At 41.6% G+C, this 21,696-nt stretch overlaps 1 protein-coding gene across 4 annotated transcripts in view; it reads left to right on the top strand.

The window, feature by feature from the left end:
* The window catches only part of anks1b (ankyrin repeat and sterile alpha motif domain containing 1B), a 236,862-nt gene extending 218,790 nt beyond the window's left edge, over nucleotides 1-18,072 (top strand). For 3 of the 4 annotated variants that reach the window (XM_073480860.1, XM_073480858.1, XM_073480859.1), the window contains 7 exons: nucleotides 500-625; nucleotides 4,452-4,523; nucleotides 6,534-6,620; nucleotides 8,902-9,039; nucleotides 9,150-9,317; nucleotides 15,505-15,596; nucleotides 16,762-18,072. In XM_073480860.1, coding sequence (XP_073336961.1) covers nucleotides 500-625; nucleotides 4,452-4,523; nucleotides 6,534-6,620; nucleotides 8,902-9,039; nucleotides 9,150-9,317; nucleotides 15,505-15,596; nucleotides 16,762-16,810 — 732 coding nt within the window. In that variant the 3' untranslated portion in view covers nucleotides 16,811-18,072. The remainder of the gene's footprint in view (nucleotides 1-499; nucleotides 626-4,451; nucleotides 4,524-6,533; nucleotides 6,621-8,901; nucleotides 9,040-9,149; nucleotides 9,318-15,504; nucleotides 15,597-16,761) is intronic. The other variant, XM_073480861.1, reaches the window with a different exon arrangement.
* Nucleotides 18,073-21,696: the final 3,624 nt, after the last annotated feature.

Genomic DNA, 21,696 nt, shown 5'->3' with positions numbered 1-21,696 from the left:
TGAGATCTTGATCTCCTCTCCACAACGCCTCACCCACTTTCTGACCGGGATTCCACACACAAGCAATCAGACAGACGCACAAACATATGGTCACGGGTTGTAAAAGCAAGAAAATCATCTGGTTTCATTTACTAAAGAATGAAAGGCCATAAAACAAGCTTAATTGTTATCCACAGACATTAGAGAAGTATGCAGAGAGGATTTAGCTATTTCCTTTGTGTAAAAGGTGAAAGCTCACTCTTTAGCTCTTAAACTGAGCTGAAGAGTGGGAACATTTAGTTGTCGAGCCTAATTCATCCAAGTTTAATTTCCTCTTGGATGTTCACTGAAGGCATGTTCATGTTCAGCCAGGACAGCTGTTACATTATGAACTTACATTTATCAGGCCAACGAGTTATGTCGACATGAGATACACAGCACAAGCCCCTGATGTTATGAACATCTTATAATCTTGTGTGATCCTGCTTGTGACCTGATGTGCCATTGGTTGTCGTTTCAGGCAGGCGAGTGGTGTGAGCCGATCACGTTGCGTCCGCCCAACGAGGCCACCTCGTCCACCCCGGTGCAGTACTGGCAGCATCACCCCGAGAAGCTGATCTTTCAGTCCTGTGACTACGAAGCCTACGTGAGTCCTAAACCTTCACCTCACTGCACTCTTGTGTGTTTGTATTCACAGTTCATACATAAGTGTTTGCATGTAGGTCTGCAACTAATGATTATTTTCAATACCAATAAATCTGCAGATTATTTCCTTGATTCACTTTTAGCTCTACGAAATGTCAGAAAATAGTGAATGGTACTCCCCAAGACCTGTAAACACACTTTAATGTGTACAATTGGTGGAGTTAGCCTTAAATATTTTAATGTGTTGCATAAAAACAAAAAGAGATTCAGTTTACCATCATAGAAAACTCAGAAAACCAGAAAACATTCACATTTGAGAAGCTGAAACCAGTGATTTTTTTTTTGTAATTTTTGCTAAAAAAAAAAAAAAAATTTGAATTTAAATAGTTGGCTTAATTTCCTGTTGATTGAGTTGCTGATTACGTGCCTAATCAATACACTCCTACGGTAATAATACAAAAGATCAATGAACCTCAGCATCACCTTTCAGTCAATACTGCACTCAGTTATTCTCAGCGCTTTGACAAATTTAGACCTTTGCCAGTTACATAAAAGGTGTTATATATCCACGTTACCAGGGATACAGCCTTGCACGTCTGATTGGTTACATGCTCAGCATCCAGACTGGAATGATAATCTACTTCAAGCAGGTAAAAGAAAAGGTGCAGGAAAGCAATTTGAGATGCCGTTTGCTCTCAGACACAAAGAAATGGGATGTAATTGCCTACCTCGGAGATACAAGCTCTGATTGGCCGTGGTGAAGACATGAAGTCGACGTGGGATAGATGATAAGTAAGAGAGAGAAGGAGAGGATAGTTGGAGAGAGATGGAAAAATTTCGAGCAAATGGGACGTGATGCTGAAATCAAATATGAATGCGAGCAAGAAAAGATGAGATAGAGGCAGTGAATAAGAGATAAGTATCTCAAGAGCGTGTCTTCTCTCAGTCAGAAATCTCGGCTTTTGCATTTCCTCCAGAAGATTGATATCAACAGCGAGGACCATTAGGCCTCTGACAGGTGTACAACTGCACAGGCGATGGGCTTTGCGGATCTAGTGGAGAGCGTACGGTGGACTGTCGAGGGAAAATATGGAGGTCCTTTCCCGGAGCCATTTATGACAACATCTCTAATGCTCGCTGTCCCAGGACAACGGGCTCTAGAGAGCTCAGAGAGTGAGATAAATGAGCGGGAGCCACAACAGAGGGGGAAGCAGAGCGCTCAGTATGAATATTGGCAAGCTGGAGGGAGATGGAGAGTGAATAAGAATAAATGAGATGGATAAGACAGTGATGAGAGGAGGAGAGGAAGAGAGGAAAGGGTATTGTGTTTGTGTTAATAGAGCAAGTTGGATGGTAAAAAGCCAAAAGCACAGAATAAAAGGATGCATCGGCGCTGGACTCATTTTCATCCCGGGCTCGAAATCAACAAAAGCTCCACTTTTTCAGCACCACCTCACATGACATCCTAACTTTATTACGTCAGCTTTACAACCAGAGCTCAAAAATGTATTATCTCAAGTTATTACAGATCCATTTCCAGTAAAACCCTGCAGACATTCTAACATCATTACCACGCTCTACATCATTAACAGACAATGTTATCTCAACATCGGCTCTGTCTGCTCTTTTATATTAATCTAAAAGCTTCTGCAGATACATCGAATGTACAAAATATGACGGTGTTCTTTTGACTAGTGTAGATTTTCCTTTTGAATCTATAAAGAATTATGGCTTTAACCTGGATTGCCCTTCATGGAAAGAGTAACCACCTCCTTTATATTCTACAAATTTCCGCATGATTATACATTTTTATGACACACATTCACATTCAAGCTTAGGATACACCAACAATACTGTCATCATTAGATGTTTCTTTCCTTTTCCTACTTCATTAATTAATGTCAAGTTTAAAGCTAATCATAAAACATGTTGAAAAAAATGACATCTAACAACGTTAAATTTTAAAGTCTGTCTTAAAGCAACTGTGCTAACAATTAAACAGGTTTGGCTTAATTTTCACTGTATAAAACATGGAGTAGTCTCCGTGATGTCACCTGTAGGTTTCTGAAGAGCCATTGTGAAGCTCAGTGGCTCCTGGTTAGAGTGAAGGTGGAGTATAAAAACGGACAATCCACGAGAAATGTACACAGCGTGTATTCAGAAACCGTGCCCTCAAACGAGCCGTCAGGACTTCTGTGTATACAGTCACCGCCCCCAGCACAGCCCTGGTTGCAAAAACAAAGATGGAGCTGAGGCGGAAACACAGTAGGCGGTGCCTGCTCAGGCCTGTGACAGCTGACCAATCAAAGCAGACTGGACTTAAAGACACAGGTACTATAACAGGGCATTCAATAGCGGTTGAATAGAGGCGCTGCAGCATAATACAGAGTCTTTAATTTTATTTAAATGAGTGAGTTATATAAAAATTCAACCTCAGTCTTGGCTGTACTTTATATGTAGTGCAGTAGTGTAGTGCTAAGATGATGAACACAGCCAGGCAGAATACCTGCTGAACATCAGTATGTTAGCGTTGTCACTGTGACTGTCTTAGCATGCTGATGTTAGTATCTAGCCTGGCTCGAAGCAGGCACTGTGCTTTATATAGCCTCACATGACCGCTAGCTAGCTGCAGACACTGAATCTGGTCCAGACCTCATTTAGAGATTTTGTTTATGTACACCAACAGTTACTGCCACAGAGCCATGGTGGACAAGACAGCAGCTGGTCTTGAGAAAACTGTAATGCAATTTCTAGGATAAGTGCCAGCAACCCTGCCATAACAGCGATTTAAGACTGTTAGCTTGAATCAAGACAAAGTATTAACATGCCCAGATGACCTCATTCTGATCTGCCAAGGACCAGAATCTAGTCACAGTCTGTGCTACACAAAATTAACTCATCAGGAAAAGCAATTTGCGCAAAAGGTTTTGCCTCCATAACCAAATGTATCGCTAATCGAATACAAAATAAATCCTGTGATGTAGAGATTTAATCTTGGAGACGTGTACTGTAGAGTCAAACAGGCGGAGATTAAAAAAAAACTAAATATTTCTCTTCTAATCCACTAAAAGCCTTGTTAGGTTCCCACTTTGGGGAATAAGACTTGTTCCATAAGCAGCAAGGTCACTGCGAGGTGGTGAATGTCACACCCATTAAGTGCTGTAATGTCGACATAAACATCGTCCCTGTAAAACACTGTCACCATTAGTAGCTTCTTTATTAAATCAGATTCTACGTGTGCAGAATGTCTGACCACGAAGTCACGTCCAGAGACGAGGACTCGCCAGACTCTGGTTTTAATGTCTCTCCAGGAGCCTCTCAAGGTGGATTTAATCACTGCTGTGTGTGTCCGTGTGTATTTAATCAAACTCCATGTTAGTACAGCCGTCACAGAGAGGTATACGCCATAATAAATACGGTCTATCTAATAAATACACACATTCTACATGTTTGTCCGTATATTTCATCCAGGCAATACAAATAATTCAGCCGTGCTGGAAAACAAAAAATGTTTTAATCACTTCAGCAAACCACTGTTTGCATTTATAGGTCAAATATGCCAAACATTTCCTGGTTCATGTGAAAATTTCAGAAGATGACTGGTTTCAAGGACATGAGAATGAACCACTGGATATATCACAGCAATTCATTTTGAGGATATTTCAAAATATCAAGATATACTGTCTATCATATATCGTGATTTGACCTTAAAATGGGCCAGACCACCAGAGTGAGGGAGTGGCAGAGATTAGGAGTTAACCAGCCATAACCAGACTCTCACATACGTCTGTATTCTCCTGAGCATTTGTTTATTGGTCTTTTCACAGTACCTGGGCTCCATGCTGGTGAAGGAGCTGAGAGGGACGGAGTCCACACAAGATGCTTGTGCCAAAATGAGGGTAAAGCACAGCCTAACACACTTTATTCCTGCTATTGTTCGGAAACTGACATTATTAACATCTATTGCTGAGGTCTGGGAACACACTCATATTGCTAAAATGAGGTCTGAACAAGCTACAAATATAAGAAGTTGTAATTAACTGAAAATGAATGCACATGGCTGCACATTATATTAACATTTTCTCCAAAAGCCCTTACCGGACCTTTAAATCTGGGACACAGTCTCATAACGTGGGTGCCCTCACACTCACTCCAGAACTTAAACAAACTTAAAATATCACGATGGTGGATTAAGTGAATGGAGGGATTTATTTTTTAATATCCCAGCCTGGGTGGCTCAGTAACCCTCCTTTTACCTCAAATCACCTTATCTGCTCCTCTCACTTTGTGTCCTTTCTGCTGCTCACACTATCGGTTTCCTCCTCTCTTTTATTCCTCACTGCTGTTATCTGTCTCCTGCTATCAGGTCTTTTCTTCCTGCTCACTCGCCCCTCGCCATCTTTCACCGTAACACTTACTCTCTCTCTCTCTCTCCTCTGGCCCCTCAGTTCACATCCCTCACTCTCACCCTGTGCTGCTGCAGTGTGAAGATAAATTTAATATTCATGAGCAAAGCTTTTCTGTTCCTCTCCCCTTCTGCCTCTTTTCTTCTGTCTCTGTATTTCTGTTGCCACATCAGATGGTATCCTTTTCTTCTTCTTCCTCTCTCCTTCCTCAGTTGGACGCTCCTTTGCTGCAAACTAAGGTCGTAATTAAGTGTAATGAGATGCGCGTTGTATCATTATGGATCTTCTTATGCGTCTTCCCTGCCTGTTCCCAGCTTCTCTCCTTTCATCTGTCCCTCCATCCCTTCACTGTGGATGTTAAGATCCCAACTTCACAGCCTGTAGCTGGGTATCTGCCAGCGAAGCCAGGCAAGCGCTGCCTTTGTCAGCTTCTCATCGCTACCTGATCCTGACAAGGCCGAAGCGCAGCAGCAAGCAACGCGCAGCGAGCAGGGAGGAAGGAAACAGAACAAAGAAAAACAAAGAGATGGAAAGGATGGCAGAAAGTAGATTTGACGGGGGGGAGAAAGGAGGGATGGAGTGTGATAGAAATATGGATACGGAGAGACAAATGATGAAAGACAAGAAGTGAAAGCAGGAAAGGGACTCATCTCACGTCGATTTATTTGAATATATTAAAGCTTCTGGCAGGTAGAATGACAGCTTGGAGGGAGATGCAGAGATTGCTGTAAATCACACGAATCTCCACAGCACCTCGCTGCATAATGAGTTTAAATATAGATAATTGAGATGTGTTCAAGTGCCAATATTTAATTAAAAGGAATGAAGAAAGATATATAGTAGGAGCCCGATGTAGCTTATAAGCTAATAGACTTAATGGACGCAGCGCTGCAGAGATGCAATTCAGAAGCAGTTGTTTTATGAGGCGCCTGACCTAACCTTTAACCTTTGGAGATGCTGGAATTGAAGTGACACCAAAACACTGATGGATTATCTCATTTACTTCATCCTTCTCTTCATTTATTCGGGTTGTTTACTTGTTTTTCTCACATACTCCCATACGTCCCCAGACATGGATTTAAGTCTTGTACAAAACTAAAAAGGTTATTAAATTCAGTGGGGATCTCTAACAATCCGAGACTAATTGTAATTTTCAACAATGAGGATTAAAAGTTCAATAAGGCCCATTTCTTGTCCCCAGACAGTGTACTGACATCATTTATTTAATATATTGAGTTTCTTGGAGGGGAAAGCTATATTTTTATGTGTTTACTCTTTTCCTTTCCTTCTTAAAGTGTACCAGACTGATGCATTTAAATGTTAAATGCATGCCTGAGAGGATTTGGAGCTCCTCAATATAGTTTCACAAAGTGGGGCACATAGGGACCCCAAAAAGCTAAAAATGGCCCTGGTTCAGAACAGTAGCTCATTCCTCTTTTAGTGCCTGAAAGTCATTGCTGCCTCTCTCCTCTTTTTGTTGTTTGTTTTTTTGTGCGCTCTAAGAAGTCGACAGAACAGATGAAGAAAGTGCCGACCATCGTGCTCTCCGTGTCCTACAAAGGAGTGAAGTTCATCGACGCCACAAATAAGGTAACGCTCACAACCCCCGGCTTCCTGCGACGCCTACTGTAAATAACACGCGAAAGGTCAGGCTTTTGAACAGGTGTCAGCATAGCAGCGCTCGGTGAGATCTTCTTCGACTGCAGCCTGACTGATTTTAAAGTATATGGTGTAAAAAAAAAAATCAATAAGGTGGAAAAGAGGGCAAAACACAACCAGGAAATAATCAGTATGGAATAGATGAGCTGAGGAGAATCAATAACAAGCTGCTCAGTTCATTAAATCCTTAATGGAATGTTTAAAAAGCTCATAATAAAAACTTCAAGTAATTTCACACGGTTAATCGTCACCTCATTCGTCCTCCGTCCAGAGTGACAGCTGAGTGACGGGTGCCCAGTGCGAGTGCAACTTGAACAGAAAAAAGCGTTTTCATTTGTGACGTGTAATGAGTTTCTGTCAGTTCAGTACAAGTATAAGACAATCTAATTTACTTCAGGTGGGTAAAAATGGGGCACAGTGAGAAACTATTTTAAGATAATTATAAGCTGCTTGCTTGCATAAAAGTATTTATGCACAGAACACACACACACACAGCAGAAGATGAGCATAATTTGCAGATAGTACATTTGGAGTTCAGTGATTTTCCTCAGGCAACACAGCACAGAGCACGGAGACGTGTGCTGAACAATATGCAGAAAAATAGGCACATTGCAATTATGTTGACAGATTTTGTGATATGAGTCAGGATTGTAGAAGAAATGGTAAGTTTTCCATTATATTTTCACAAAAGAACAATGAACAAACAAGTATCTACTCTTAGATCTGGAGAATGTTATTTGTAGGCCGAGGCATCTCTGCAGCTGAATGTTATTATTTTGATGAATCGTTCAGTCATAGCAAAGACTCCAGTAATACATAAAATCATGCCATGGCTGCCAGCTGGTTAGCTGTACTTACCCCTGTAGCGTCACTTCTTGAAGCATCCCTCTAGTGCAGTAGTATCTGAGTCAGGGGTGGTTGGGGTCGCTCATTCACAGGACTTTGCCCTCTGGAGACCAGGGTTTGCCTCTCATTTGTGACCAAGAGTCAAGATTGATTTGTTGTTAATTTATGTAACAAAAGTAAGTGAATGTATTTAAATGACGCACACGCTACATATGCAACTTATTTTATGAGGCTGAATTAACCCCAAGTATGATCCTAAACCTAACCACGTAGTTTTTGTGCCTAACCCTGTGCCAAACCATGACTGTTTGACAACGTAAATGACATTCCAAAAGTAATTATGTCTTCTATGTGAATTGTTCGTCAGCAAGCTTCATTTTAAACGTCTTACCGGACATTGTATATTACGTATTATGACTAACTTGACCGCGAAGCCCTTCACGTGCAAAACTGATGGGGTAGGTAGAGCGTCATAATTCGAAGCTAAAGGCAGCGAGAATGTGTTGTGACACTAGAAACCAGTATGTGTTGTGTCTGTTTTTGCACAAACAGTTTCATGTTAGACTTTTGTCTTCCCTTGGCTCTGCATGGTTACAGAACAGAAAGTGCTGGTCCTGCCTCTAGCATGGCCATCAGGCAGTCACAACTCATTTTGCATCGTCACTTTGCCTGCTTAGAGACTCTGCTCTGAGATTTGGAAAATCTACAGCTCAGCTTTCTCCAAGTCCTTAGATACTACTGAAACTTATTTACCGAATAGAGAATGGTACAAGAGAAAAAATAATAAGGGTAATTAATCAATTAAGAAGATAAGGGGCACAACGCAGAGAAGTCAAAATGGGGCAGCAGTTGCACCTGGATCAGCTCTCCAGGACATTATGTGAAGATAAATCTTCCCTCTTCTTTCTTCTTAGCTTATCTGCTGTCCCAGCATCCAAATAACAACTCTCCTTACAAAAATGATCAACAGGCTCATATCTTTTCATAGAATCAAAGACAATAGATAGAGAACTGCTTAGTATGACAAAAATGTATTTACCTAATGTTAAAACTTTCCTTTGAAGCTTTGATGTTCATAACTCACAGCTCCGAGATGTGCTTTAATTAACACAACACAGAGTCAGAGTGTTCTCTGGTGACATTACCAGAGGACAATTTCCAACTCAGTGACTCCGGAAAACTCTCAAACCAAAATTGCGCTACAGTGATTATGGTTTTTTGGGATGTGTGAAATGAGATGAATAATAAATCAGATTTGTTTTTCCATGAAGTGGCTCACTGGAGATAATCAACAATCGCTCTCTACACCTCTTTATCTTTATCTTTGCCTTCTGTTTCCTCCTCTTCTCTTTCTCTCTCTCTGCAGAACATCATAGCAGAACATGAGATTCGTAACATCTCGTGTGCGGCTCAAGATCCAGAGGATCTGTCTACATTTGCCTACATCACCAAAGACCTCAAGTCCAGTCACCACTACTGCCACGTCTTCACTGCTTTTGATGTGGTCAGTACTCGCACTAAAACTGTGTGTTTTTATAAGCAAATTTCAAATTAAAAGTACCTTTAATATCGTATTAGTATTCTAACGGCTGTTCGCCTTTACCCTCTTGTCAGAACTTGGCGTATGAGATCATCCTGACACTCGGCCAGGCCTTCGAGGTGGCCTACCAGCTGGCCCTGCAAGCCAGGAAGAGCGGCCACGGATCGTCCACACTGCCGGAGAGCTTTGACAGCAAGCCCAGCAAACCTGTCCCAAAACCTCGTGTCAACATCCGCAAATCTGTAAGCATCACTGCCGCACAACCGCACTACTGTTCGAAGGGAAAATCCATCCTAAAGTAAACTTGTTCTCCTCGCCGAGTAGTATTTCTATTAACTGGATCCTCTACATCTTACAGCTTTTTCACGATAAACTTTTACATGTTCTTTTCAAAATAAACATACAGTAGAGAATTGTGTTTTAAGATGGATTTTCACTTTAACTTCTCATACACCCTCTTGAACTAACCAGCATCCCATCAACTCTGTCTCATTCACACGGGAATCTGTCCACAATTTCCATCCCTTTGCTCCGATTCGTCCCGGTCTCTCATCCCTGCTCAACTGCATCAACTCAGTTTGGTTCACTGGGATTATCCTGGAGCGCTTGTGTTTAGTGTGTGTGTGTGTGTGTGTGTGAGAGAGAGAGAGAGAGTCTTGGCCCAGCGGACAGCGTGGCAGAGGTGTAGGTGGATATTTGATCTGTTAAGCGTCCGCTCGGTCTTGTTGTCCCTGCAGTCTCTTACACAGTGGGCTGATTGATGAGGCCTGTTTGCATTGAGCTCAGGGGAGGCCTGCTTGGCTCGCCTTGCTTGTGTCTCTGTGTGTGTTTGTGAGAGAGAGAGAGTGTGTGTGTGTTTGTGTGTAAGAAGATAAAGAATCCTCAAGTGGAAGACTGCTACATACTGCAGCCCTGCATGGAGAATTAATTTATTGACATTTCAGTCCATGAGCGCCTCGAAATGCTGTAGTGTGCAGGGGTGTCTGATGTGCCTGAGCTATACGACAAACTGCAGTGGGTGCCTGCTACTGTTAACCTGTTTATAGTGTTTTTTTAGTGTATTTGATGTTCAATAAGTCCTACAAAGTTGAAATATACACTTGACTGTTGAGTTTGTTAATTTTACAATAATAATTATCCTGATGATACATCGTTGCATAAAAATGTGATACTGGCTCATCCCTTGCCCTGTCTGTGACCTCAGCACGTCATGCATTACTCCATAATTCAGGCATACAGCCCTCCCTACTCTGACATAATGAATAAAAAATCTAGACATGATGTTTTACCTATTTTTCAGCCGTTGGTTGCATCTTTAGTTGAATATTAATGACTTCACAGATGTCTACTGTCTGGCCAGAATGCTAAAATGTTTTTCCCCGGGCTAAAACCAGTGTTGGAAGCCACCAGTATCTCCGTAGACTGTGTTTCAGCCAGTCAGATGATTATCCCAAACTGGCAACTCTCAGTCGACGTGGACAATTCTGTTCCAGGTACAGCCCTAGCGCCAATACAAAACTTTTGTAAGTCCTTGCTTTAGGAAAAAAATACACGTCACAGTTCTTGAATGTTAAATGTCCAAACAAGCAAGCAGCTGTACAAGAATTTTGTAATTAAAAATGGCTTAATTTTAATCAAGAGCTGTTTGATCAACATTAGCAAGACAGGTGCTCTCTGGAAGTTTCTTGTAATCATACAAAAGTTATGTTGACATCTGAAGTTTCTCACCAAAGTCAACCAGTCTAAGTTTAAATGTCCACTGAAACATGAGGTAAATTAGTCACTAGCAACACCCCAAGCCTAATTTCAGTCAGTAACAACTAAATATTGACATTCGATACTCTGCCCTAGCTTTGTGATATCAGATACTTGTGTCACACATTCTAGCACGAACTTCTGTCTGTGTGCACACGTGTGCGGCCTTTCTTCATGCATCAACCAACCACAGCGTCACAAAGTCTATCTGTAACCCTCTCAACCTCCCATTAACCCCCGACAGAGCTTTAAAATAGTCACGCTAACCCACTCCGCACACATTTCCCCTCCTCCGCCGTCACGCATCGACTGGCACAGCGGCACACGTGTGTGTGTCTAAAGGGCCCGGTATACAGTTACGGCGGCTGCTATATCAGTGCACTTCGACCAAATTTAAGTCCATTGACATACTGTGAGCCATGGAAGAAAGAGATGGTGATGGAGGAATGGTCTCACTTTCTAAAGTGAGAGCGAGATATGAGACGATGAGGAAAAACCAAGCATAAGCAGTATTCGTGTGTTCGCTCACCTCCTGTGCGTGTGGTCCTGTGCCTACAGAGATGATGTACGATAGCATGTGTACACACAATCTGCTGACTCTGCAACCGTCACATTAACCATTAATTGCCTTTTTCCTCCCCGCGTTCATATATGTGTGTGGCATAGTTAATGGCTTGTGGTGTGCAGCGGGGCAAAGATACTGCAGGATTCACTTAATATTCCTGCCACCTGCCAGCCATAATCTCCATCCTGCAGCACGTCTCAAGCCCCTGTGCTTTAAAATACTGTTGCTTTATTTCTCTGCCCATGAGTATCGTTTCTCCACACCCTCCTGATTATATTTATGTTTTGTATGTGAGCATATCGGCTTGTAAATCTCCCTCAACATCCACTTAACTTGCTCTTATGAGTGTGAGTGTGTCTGATGTGACTCTATTGTCTTTGATCAGCATCGGCATGTTACCGTAATCTGAGTGTAGCTTCGACATGAGATGGAATACGTGACCCTAACCGTGTATGATTGAGTTTTACAGCCTCGTGTTGCTTGTAAGGAGTGAAAAAGCCTTCCAGTGAAGTGAAAATAGCTGCCGGTTCATTTTCTTGGTGCTCTGGGAGAGTTGAGTTTACACTTTCTTTAAAAAACTCAAAACCCAAATGGGAAACACTGCCTGTGAAGCGGTGTTCATTAGACTGACATTACACCGTCATAACCATGACAGGACACCTTTCATATAAAGCGGTACCATGAAATATAAGCTATCTCACCTCACTGGCAGAATTTTTCATGATTTTGGAAAATTTGAATTGAGTTTGTATTGTGAGGTGCTTTTGCAGAGTGAGGTTTTCGTACAGTTGTCGTGCCATACTCATCTTGTCGGGAGTGTTTTGTCGTGCAGGAGTTGCTATATAAATGTGGCGTTAACACGACTTACTCTTGCTTTAGTTTTGCTGTATTACAGTAATCGTGCTGTTCCACACTGTTGCCATGCAGCCGCTCTGTCATCGCTGTGGTTTTGCCTTGCTGCTGTGTTGTTTTTCGGTGTTGGTGTTGCAGACCGGGGCCCCACTTTGACTTGTATATGACCTCTGCCCCTGTAGGTCATCATGCCCCCTTCCAGCCGCTGGTCACTGGGCCACATTTACACCCCTCACCGGCCTCCTCTCCACCCTCCTCTTCCTCCCCCTCGACTCTTCCATCTTCCTCACAAAGCTCAGTCACAGGTCCTCCACGCTTTTCCTTCTCTTATCCTTTACTTTTTCCACATGATTTTCTTTTAGTCGGGGAGAAAGCGCCATCTGTAAGTTTAAGCTTCCATTTTTATTCTGTCGCTTTGATTCAACTGACTCTGCATCCCTGTGTGTTCTGTTTGCAGTGAGTGTGTCTCATTATTCAGTTACTACCTCTTTCTCCTTATCAAGTTAGTAGCATTGCTATAATAAAACAGGTGCGAGGCTTCAGCCAGTCTCGCAAAGCCAACCCATTTCATTTCTTTACAGCCAATACAGAGCTGAATGCAGACCTCAACTTTAGTGCCTCGGCCAGTTTTTATGTGTCCCACTGCCCCTTTTCACCCCCTGGATAGAGATACACTGCCTCTTTATAGATGCACAAAAGTGTTTGAAGCAATAACTACTACGTTAAAGGGGCGATGTGCAAGATGTGGCCATGATTTTAGTTTAACGTTAACAGCAGAATGTGATGTTATGTCAGACGTTAGCATGCTAGCCAGTTGTCCGCCTGTAGTTTCTGTTTAGGAGATGTATGTGAGCAGCGACTTCGCTACTTAGTAAGTACACCAAATAAACTTACAAAATTTCAAGAAAGGAAATATTATTATACCGTTCTTCCTTATTTAAAAGAAAAATACAACTGTACAGACGTTCATACGTCTGAGATCAAGTTTCTCTTTTATCTAACTAAAACCAGCTTAAATGCCTCGTTAACTCATCATAAAATACACTTCACAAGTCATAGTCCTGGTCAGGGACTGTAAATCGCCTCCATACTGTATCCCCTGTCTTCAAACTAACCTCAGTCAGTCTCTGAGTCCAGTTGAGCTGAGCCCCATTGCCCACGGTACCTCCTCAAGTGATCTGAGGCCACGGTCCAGCAAACAGTCAGCTAAAAATGCCACTAGCTCCACAAGTACCTGAGCTAACGGCAGCTAGCTACAGCCAAACATTGCTACAGCAAAGACTATAGTGCGCAGCAGTTTGCGGTTATGCTGCCACCTCTAATTGTGGAGCGACCTTCAATCACTGGTCATATATTACAAATTACACCTGGTAAAATTAGCTGTTTATAAAAAACTGTTCAATCCATTAAAAACCTTCATTGAATGCTTGGAATGAGCTTTAACTCTTGGAGTGTTTTCCTCTCTGATCCACACTGCTTCCCCCTCATCCACATCTTCATCATGCACACAAGGCAGCTGCATTTTTAAAGGGTCATCAAAAGAAGACTGCCAGAGCGAACACTGTGTGCCAGGCAACGTTCCAAATGTGCAAAAGTGAGATACGCTCCCATTGCATACGGCTTGTTTCGCATCAACTTGGATAACTGAGGTCCCTTTGAAGGTTTGCAGTGCTGTATGTCCCTGCAGCATTACTACATGTGCTAATGTTCCGACCCTTCTGCAGAAAATCAGAAAAGGGTGTTGGTGGAAAAACTTATTTTGAAGGCAGGCATAGTTTATTTCATGGCTTCATGTCTAGTCGATGAATTTGAGACTGATCCTTGTGATGCTCTGAACAAGTTCTTCACCGAGCATGATGGTGCTGTGCTGCTGTTTGTCCGTAATCTTGTAACCCCCATAACAAGATTAAATGGTCTTGCTGTGGTTGTGTGAGAGGGAGAGGATCGAGAACTGGATTAATATTATAGTTAGTCTCCGTATTGGTGCTGTAGCAGTGTGTTGAGAGAAGATAAGGGGAACATGGTTTTGTTAGTGAGCTACAGACCTCTATGAGCCCTAGAAGTAGCTCTTTAAAACATGTTATAAAATACTAATACTACTTTAAGACACATTTAATACATTTGTTTTATAATAAGCTTTAGTAAGAGTACAAGGACAAATTTAAACTGCAGCTCTCACAGTCGAGCCTCCCCTCCCCCCAAATTATCTGAAAATAAACCACTAGATTGGACGAATAAAAACACCCCCGGCAACAAAACCCAGCTGCTTGATTGGTTGCTGTGGAGTTATTTTTGAAAGCAATTTAGATTGTTTGGTTTGCTTCTCAGCTTTGAGGCAACAATAGCTTCACGGTGGCAGCAACAGACAAGAGTCCACTCCTCTTCAACAATCGTAACGGATAGGATGTACAGGAAGTGCACTGCTGTATAATAGAGCTGCAACGATTAAATCCATCGCCAGCTATCTTGACAGTAAACTGAAAATCATTGGGTTGTGGACAAAACAAGTAGTTTGAGGACGTCAAATTGAGCTTTATTGAGGAAACACTTCTCGCATCTTTCTGACACATTATACACCAAACAGCTAACTGATGCCTTTTCATATTATATTAAAGGTCCTGTCTTTAATTCTGTGACTGATGTGTTTTTTTGAGCATTAAAGCATGAAAACCTATTCCAGTAGTCACCCAAAATAAAATTATGATCTTGAAAATGAGCATTATATGTCTCCTTTAATTGAGAAAACAATCAAAAGATTACTCAACATTAAGATAATTGCTAGTAGCAGCCTTAACAGCACAAAGTAATTATCCAGGACCAGCAGCATCTTGCATTTAGATTTGTATAGATATGGAAAATTAAAAGGAATTTCTTCTCTCAGACTGTGAGCGTCCGTCCATGATCTCTGTTCTGCTTCCTCATTTGTAATCTGTACCTAATCTTCCTGCTTCATTTGAATTATTATCTTTCCGTTCCATTACTTAATAAACAGCACATCCTCCATCTCATTCACTCTACCGTCTCACTCTGTTTTCACTGACTTTATTAGCATGAAATTGTATCGGAAAATTACCCCTACAGTGTGCAAAATGTCGATTTTCAACAGAAAACAGCTGTTTTCATGATGAATTGTTTGGTTTGAAAACATGCATCCTAAAGCATTGAATGAATACAGTAATGTGTAGTACTCTCAAAACTGAGAATACGCAGGTCTTTGAAAATAATCGGGCTCTTTTCTCCGTCTCTTTCTGTGTCAGATGGAGCAGCCGTCCATGGACCAGAAGGGCCACGCCAACGTGCCGTGGATTGTGGAGCCGGGTCAGGAGGCCAAGAGAGGAGTCAACACCAAGTACGAGACCACTATTTTCTAACATACACCCGCCTTGTCCACTCCTGTGTGTGTGTGCCTTTCAGAGGTTGCCCTGTACTGGGGCCCCGCCCCGGAGTTGGGCACGAGCGACGCACGCCGCCGCGTCACCTCACCGGCTGAAAAATAAAAAACAAAAACATCCCGCCCCGCCCCCGTTAGCCGAGCCTGTCCACTGCATGATGACGTTTGGCGCTGCGCTGTCTCTCTCTTCTTTCTCCTTGTCTCCTCTCCTCTTCTTTTTGTTTTCTGCTCTAAACCCCTCTTTGGCCCCGGGCCCCAATCTCCTGCCTGCAGGGCTGGCGCATGACCTTGGTGCACTTCTCTGTCTCCACCTGTAGGAGAAATGGTCCATCTTTTTTCCACTTCCTGTTTGTCGGTCAGTCAGCGGTCAACCAGTCGGTTGTCCTGCTTCCAGCTCCTTGTTTTGCTTTGTCTTTTTTCTTCCTGTCGATGGGTGCAACCGTTTGGCTTCGTCTCTCTCCTCCTTTTTTTCTCCAGACTGCCTCCATCCCTCGCTTTTGTCTGCATTTCAGCCCCTTTTGTCAAACTGCCCCCTGACAGTTTTAAAGAGATTTGTTACCAGAATACTGCTAAGCGCTGTGACAGTGTTTTAGCTGTCTGTTGAGCCCTGAGTGGGAGCTGACAATGACGAGGGCTGTTGTCAGAAAATGACAACTGGAGGGAAGTTCAGACATTTTAGACATTTTTTAATAAAAACAGGAGAGGTGATGTAGCACAGTCTCACTTTGACTCAAACTGGTTCATCCAGCAGGCTACTAGAATGTATTTAAACTTTTTTGATTCTTTCTATCAGATTATTTTTTTGAAAATGCTAACAAACTCGTGAATTTCTTTGACTTTAAACTTGACCTGTGACACAGGAAGATTTTTTTTTTTTCTGCTTTTATAGCACCTTTTTTCAGCACATGTGTGTATATGTTCAGAATTCTTTAACCACATGGATTTTTTTTCCCTGGCCGTGAATTTTATTTTGGGGGAAACAAAAAATATCTTGTATGTAAAAGGTTTTAGCATGTGGCTTGTGAGACGCATGGTGGCCATTTTGGATTTGCTGAGCAGGGGGGCCGGTGGAGAGGCGGGGTGTGAGGGCTCTCTCGATAAGTGATGTCATCTCATTTTGCAGGGCAATGCCGGACGCTCATGTCTATTACTGTGGAATGCAAAGAATGTAGCCAGCCCTAAACACGGACCTTGTCACACATAATGCAAAATGGACTACAAAGGACCCTCTTGCTCCAAACATGGACGCTACTCCACAGTGTTTAAGGTTGACTACACAATTTTACCACCATTCATCCACATGATGCTTGACACAGTAAACATATGACAACTGACACTTTCACACACACTAACAGGACTGCATCTTGACAGACGTCGGTCTGCTCTGAATGTACACTTATTTGAAAGCAGCCTCAACTTTCTGCAACTACAAGCAGGACCTGTTTTATGTGCCCAACTGGGAGGCATGACCTGTGAGCTTTTGGGCCTCTGCTGGTAACAGACAATGGGCTCGCTAACGGCACCAGTGGGCATGTGTCCGTGCTGGAATAGACATGGGTTTGAGGACGTCTGGCTGGCTCTTTTGTTTGATTTTTTTAATTTTCTTTTGAAGTCAGAAAATAATAAAGAGATATATGCACAAGCGTGTAAATGTGATTGGACTTGCTGCAACACGCTCAAGATGCAAACAGGTGTGTCTTCATCATGACGGATGATGATGATGAACGTATGTGAACAAAAACAGCATCTGGCGTTTAAAAAAAGTATTCTATTCGTATTGCCCGACATTTTAATGTTTAATATGAGAGTATTATATTACCATGATGATTATGATTATTCTTGTGCAATTCTTGTCTACTGTTGTCTTAATGTTACATTATTTTTCTATGATATGAGATGAAAAACTTTGGGCTTGAGAATGATGGCCATCCTTTAAAAAATCTGAAACGAGATGATCATACTTGTACACACGGAGAGTGAATGTTTGCAGGTGGCTAGCTAACTCTTGTCAGGTCAAACCCTCCATCATTTCTCATGGGGCTCTACTCTTATCTAGCAGATGTACTATTTTAAACGCAGTATTACTGTATTATTTGGATGAGACATTATCCAATTATAAAATGTATATAGATATTTTGCCAACTCATTGTTCATACATGTAATGTAAAAGAGAAAAGAATAAAGGATTTGCAGTACGTGGCACTGGAAACAAGGTACCAAAATAAAGGTTGGACATTAAAAAGTGGTAGATTGGTAGAGATTGTATTTTGAGTGGAAACTGAAATGGTTTATTTGGTGACATCACTGCTGACCAACTATGTACATAGGCTTGGGCTTCCAGCACAATGATTTTTGTAATTTTGGCCATTATTTATATCCTTGTAAAGCACATGGAATAAAATATGACTTGTAAAACCATGATTTATCCTTGGGATGAAGTTGTCATGAGTTCTTTCCTTTTTCTCAACACTCACTACATAAAAAGGTTTTAAATGTTGGTACTAATTCCTTATTGAACATGAAAACTAGGTGCATGAGTGGACCAGGAAGTCTGTCTGGACTAAAGAAACATCTATAAATAAATGATTGCAATTAAGAACAGCTTTCAGATTTTTTTGGCGTTTAGCCTGGTTAATGAATCAGCGCGATATTGATCTCACTTTACTTCCACTGCATTTATTTTTGCCACATGGGGAGTTCCCTCTCATTGGACGTGTAGCTGATTCACACCTTCAGGTCGTCATAGTCATTAGCGATGCAGAAACAAAAGTGTAAATTATTTTGAAGCCTTTGGAGAAAAGATGTTGGGATGGTTAAGCTTACTTTTACTGACTACGTGAGCACCATTCAGTTTTTACTGGCCACAACTGGAAATACAATTAATACTCATGTAGCTCTCCCTGTCATCTGGTCATCAGTAACTTGTAGCCATTTTGTCCAAAATCAATAAGTGATTACTGCTGCCAAAGAACAGATTAACAGTGATCATCAGACAAATGGTAAAAACCTCTTCAATCCTACACAGCAAGTGAGTAAGCACTGCTAGAAATCACAATGCAGACGGCTCAGCGGTGCATCAACTCCGACAGCGAGGTCTGCAGCGGGTCAGCGGCTCGCTGCTTTCTCATCAACTCAATCAACCACCTCCTCTGGCCTCTAGACAACCCGACCGACACCGAGATACGCGTGGTAATGACAGAGCGGGCGACCGGGCTGTACTGATGCCAGGTTTCCATGGTGACCACATCCCTTCACAGCTTCACCCATAAGCTTCTATGTAAGCACAAACATACATTGACACTGCCATGATAAATAGGCAGCGAACCGTCACAGCAGCTGTTTATTGACCGAAGGGATTTTGCTCTGATACTGTAGAAGCATCCACTATGTGCAACAAAACCTCTGCCAATACGATGTATTGTTTCCAAAAATTACCACCACACAGTCTCTTTCCTTACAATACGGACTTCTCAGCTGGTTGAGCATGTCTCACCTGCATTTTTCTGGACTTGCAATGAGAGGCAGATAGATTGTGACGACATGGCAAAGACCCTCGGCCAGTTTTTAGCTTTCTGCACGTCATTTCAGACCGATTCTCCACCTCAGAAAAGCATGTTATTTATCTAACTGGAAGCCTAGAAGCCTGCTTAGCGTGTCATCTTAGATGCAGCTTCCATCAAATCTTTCTGCTTCAAAGCTCAGTGATGAGGGGTTTACTTAAACAAGCATGAGGAGGTTGGCAGGGATTGGGAATTGACTGACAGAAAATTAACCAAACACTGTTCGCTGTGACAACTTCGCAAAAAGGATCTACAGTGGCAAAGGTAAGAGTGTTTCAGGTAAACAAGGACTGTTCATGTTTTCATTAGGTACATTTAGTATTTCAGTAGAATCACATACACTTAGTTTTCTCTTTAACTGTTCATTAGTTTGATGTTGTTTTGTAGCTTCACAGTATGAACCTGGTTGGTTAAATATTCAGATTTACTAAGTTCCAGTGCTAATGAATGTCTTAGCAATATATATATATATATATATATATATATATATATATATATGCAATTTAAAAGACATCATCTTGTGCTATGCTACTTTCTGTCACTTAATAGTCTAAATAATGACTTCAGCTAATAACTGACAATGAAAATAAATTGTTAGTTACAGCCTCAGTCAGGTCACATTAGCAGGCTAACTTTGGGCAGCATTGAGCGTTACTTTCGACCGTTAAAACAACAAACATCACCTGTAGTGGATCATGAAAGCTGCAGCTAATTAATATTAGAGCTGCAGCTATTGATTAGTCAATGAAATGTCATTAAACTGTGAAAAATGCTTATTAAAAATTCCCAAAACCAAAATGGTGTTTTCAAATTGCTTCTTTGTCCAGCAAACAGCCTCAAACCCAAAGACTTTTCATTTATTATTATAAAGACTGAAGTGGCTCAGTTTGATATCTTTGCTTAAAAAATGACTGAAATGATTAGTTGATTATCAGAATAGTAAGCGATTCATTTAATTTTGATCAACCAAATTATTACGCTCTGAAAGATTTATTGTAGTTTATCAAGACAAACAAATTAAAGATGACTCTTTTAAGTCATTTCTCAGGCAAAAATGTCTCAAATGTGACAATTTGCTGTCTTACACTTTTAGTAAATTGAATATGCAGATTTTGGACTGCTCCTTAAACAAAACAAGAAGTTAGAAAATCATCAGTTGTTTTCTGATGTATTACAGACCAAAGGAATAATCAATAACTGAGAATATAATCTGCAGATTGATAAAATACAACCGTTAGTTGTGTCGGATACATTTTTAATCAAAATGTCATATCCCATACTGAATATTAATTAAGCTGCAAATAAAATCTACAGTGTGTCGTTTTTCAAACATTTTTGAAGTGTAATTATTTATAACTTGAATCTCCTGCAAATGCTAAAGCTAAACCCACAGTAACTAGCTTGTTAAAGGATTTGACTCAGTAAAGTATGTCCCACAATTACATGCTGCATAAAGAGCTTACTCTCCACTACAACCCTGGTGTTATTGCAATATTTACACCACTGCTAGTTCTTTTACACACCATCACTGTCTTTTACCAAGCCCTATAAAACCTGGATTGGAAAAGCGAAATACTCAAATATGTGCGGCAGTAAGGATAAGCGCCTGTGGTTGAGTGTCCATTAAACTACAGTGGACTGACATTTACAGTGAGCCTCTGAAGGGCTGAACAAGCATTTGTCATGAGCTATAAACCTCTGAATGAAAAGGCTCGCAATCTACAGCTACAATCTGCAGCCAATACAGATGACCGCTGCTCGGCTGCTTTTCCGAGATTGGAGGGGAAGAAGGGACCACAACGGTTTTGCTCAAGATTTACTGCCAATCTGCACTTTGCTGCATTCTGGTGAGAAATTACAAAATATCTCGTGGTTTGTAAAGAGCAGACCACTGCGGGGTGAGAGTGGGAGGTAATTCAAGACATTATTTTCTGCAAGATTAGAGCAGGAGTGGAGTGGAGAGTGCTGCAGTGGCTGCTGTATTTAGGCTTCGAAGCTCAAACGGCACGATTTTGTTTCTACTGCTGGCAGAGGTGGAGGCGACGGACTTAACTGAGCACAGAGAGGGACAACGAGGGAAAGACATAGAGAGGCACTGCAGATTTTTTTTAGCGCCGTGAGAAGAAAATGACTGATTTCTGACTAATTTCTTCTGTCTGCAGTGAAGTGTAAGACAGGAAGAGTACACGCTTTGTTTCACCGGCTGTGTCAGACTGTGGGAGAGGGCCAAACTTCCAGATGGTGTGTACTGCCCACGGCTAGCAGCTAAATGAGACGACTATGTAAAAACTGCTCATGTAACAATCATATCTGGCATTCATTCAATAGGAACAGCTTACACAGGTCCAGATCCTCCATGTTTATCCTGTGTGCACACTCAAATCATCATTTATATGCCTCTAATGCATATGCAGGAGGATGCACCAATAAACTATTTTACATAAAGACAATCTGCTGCATTTAGTAAATGACTGGCTTTGCACCTGGCAGATGTGGTG

The sequence above is a fragment of the Pagrus major genome, chromosome 14, assembly GCF_040436345.1.
Source record: "Pagrus major chromosome 14, Pma_NU_1.0".
In the NCBI taxonomy this organism is placed as follows: Eukaryota; Metazoa; Chordata; class Actinopteri; order Spariformes; family Sparidae; genus Pagrus; species Pagrus major.
Note: the sequence above shows the minus strand (reverse complement) of the source record. Positions and strands in the feature narration are given on the sequence as shown.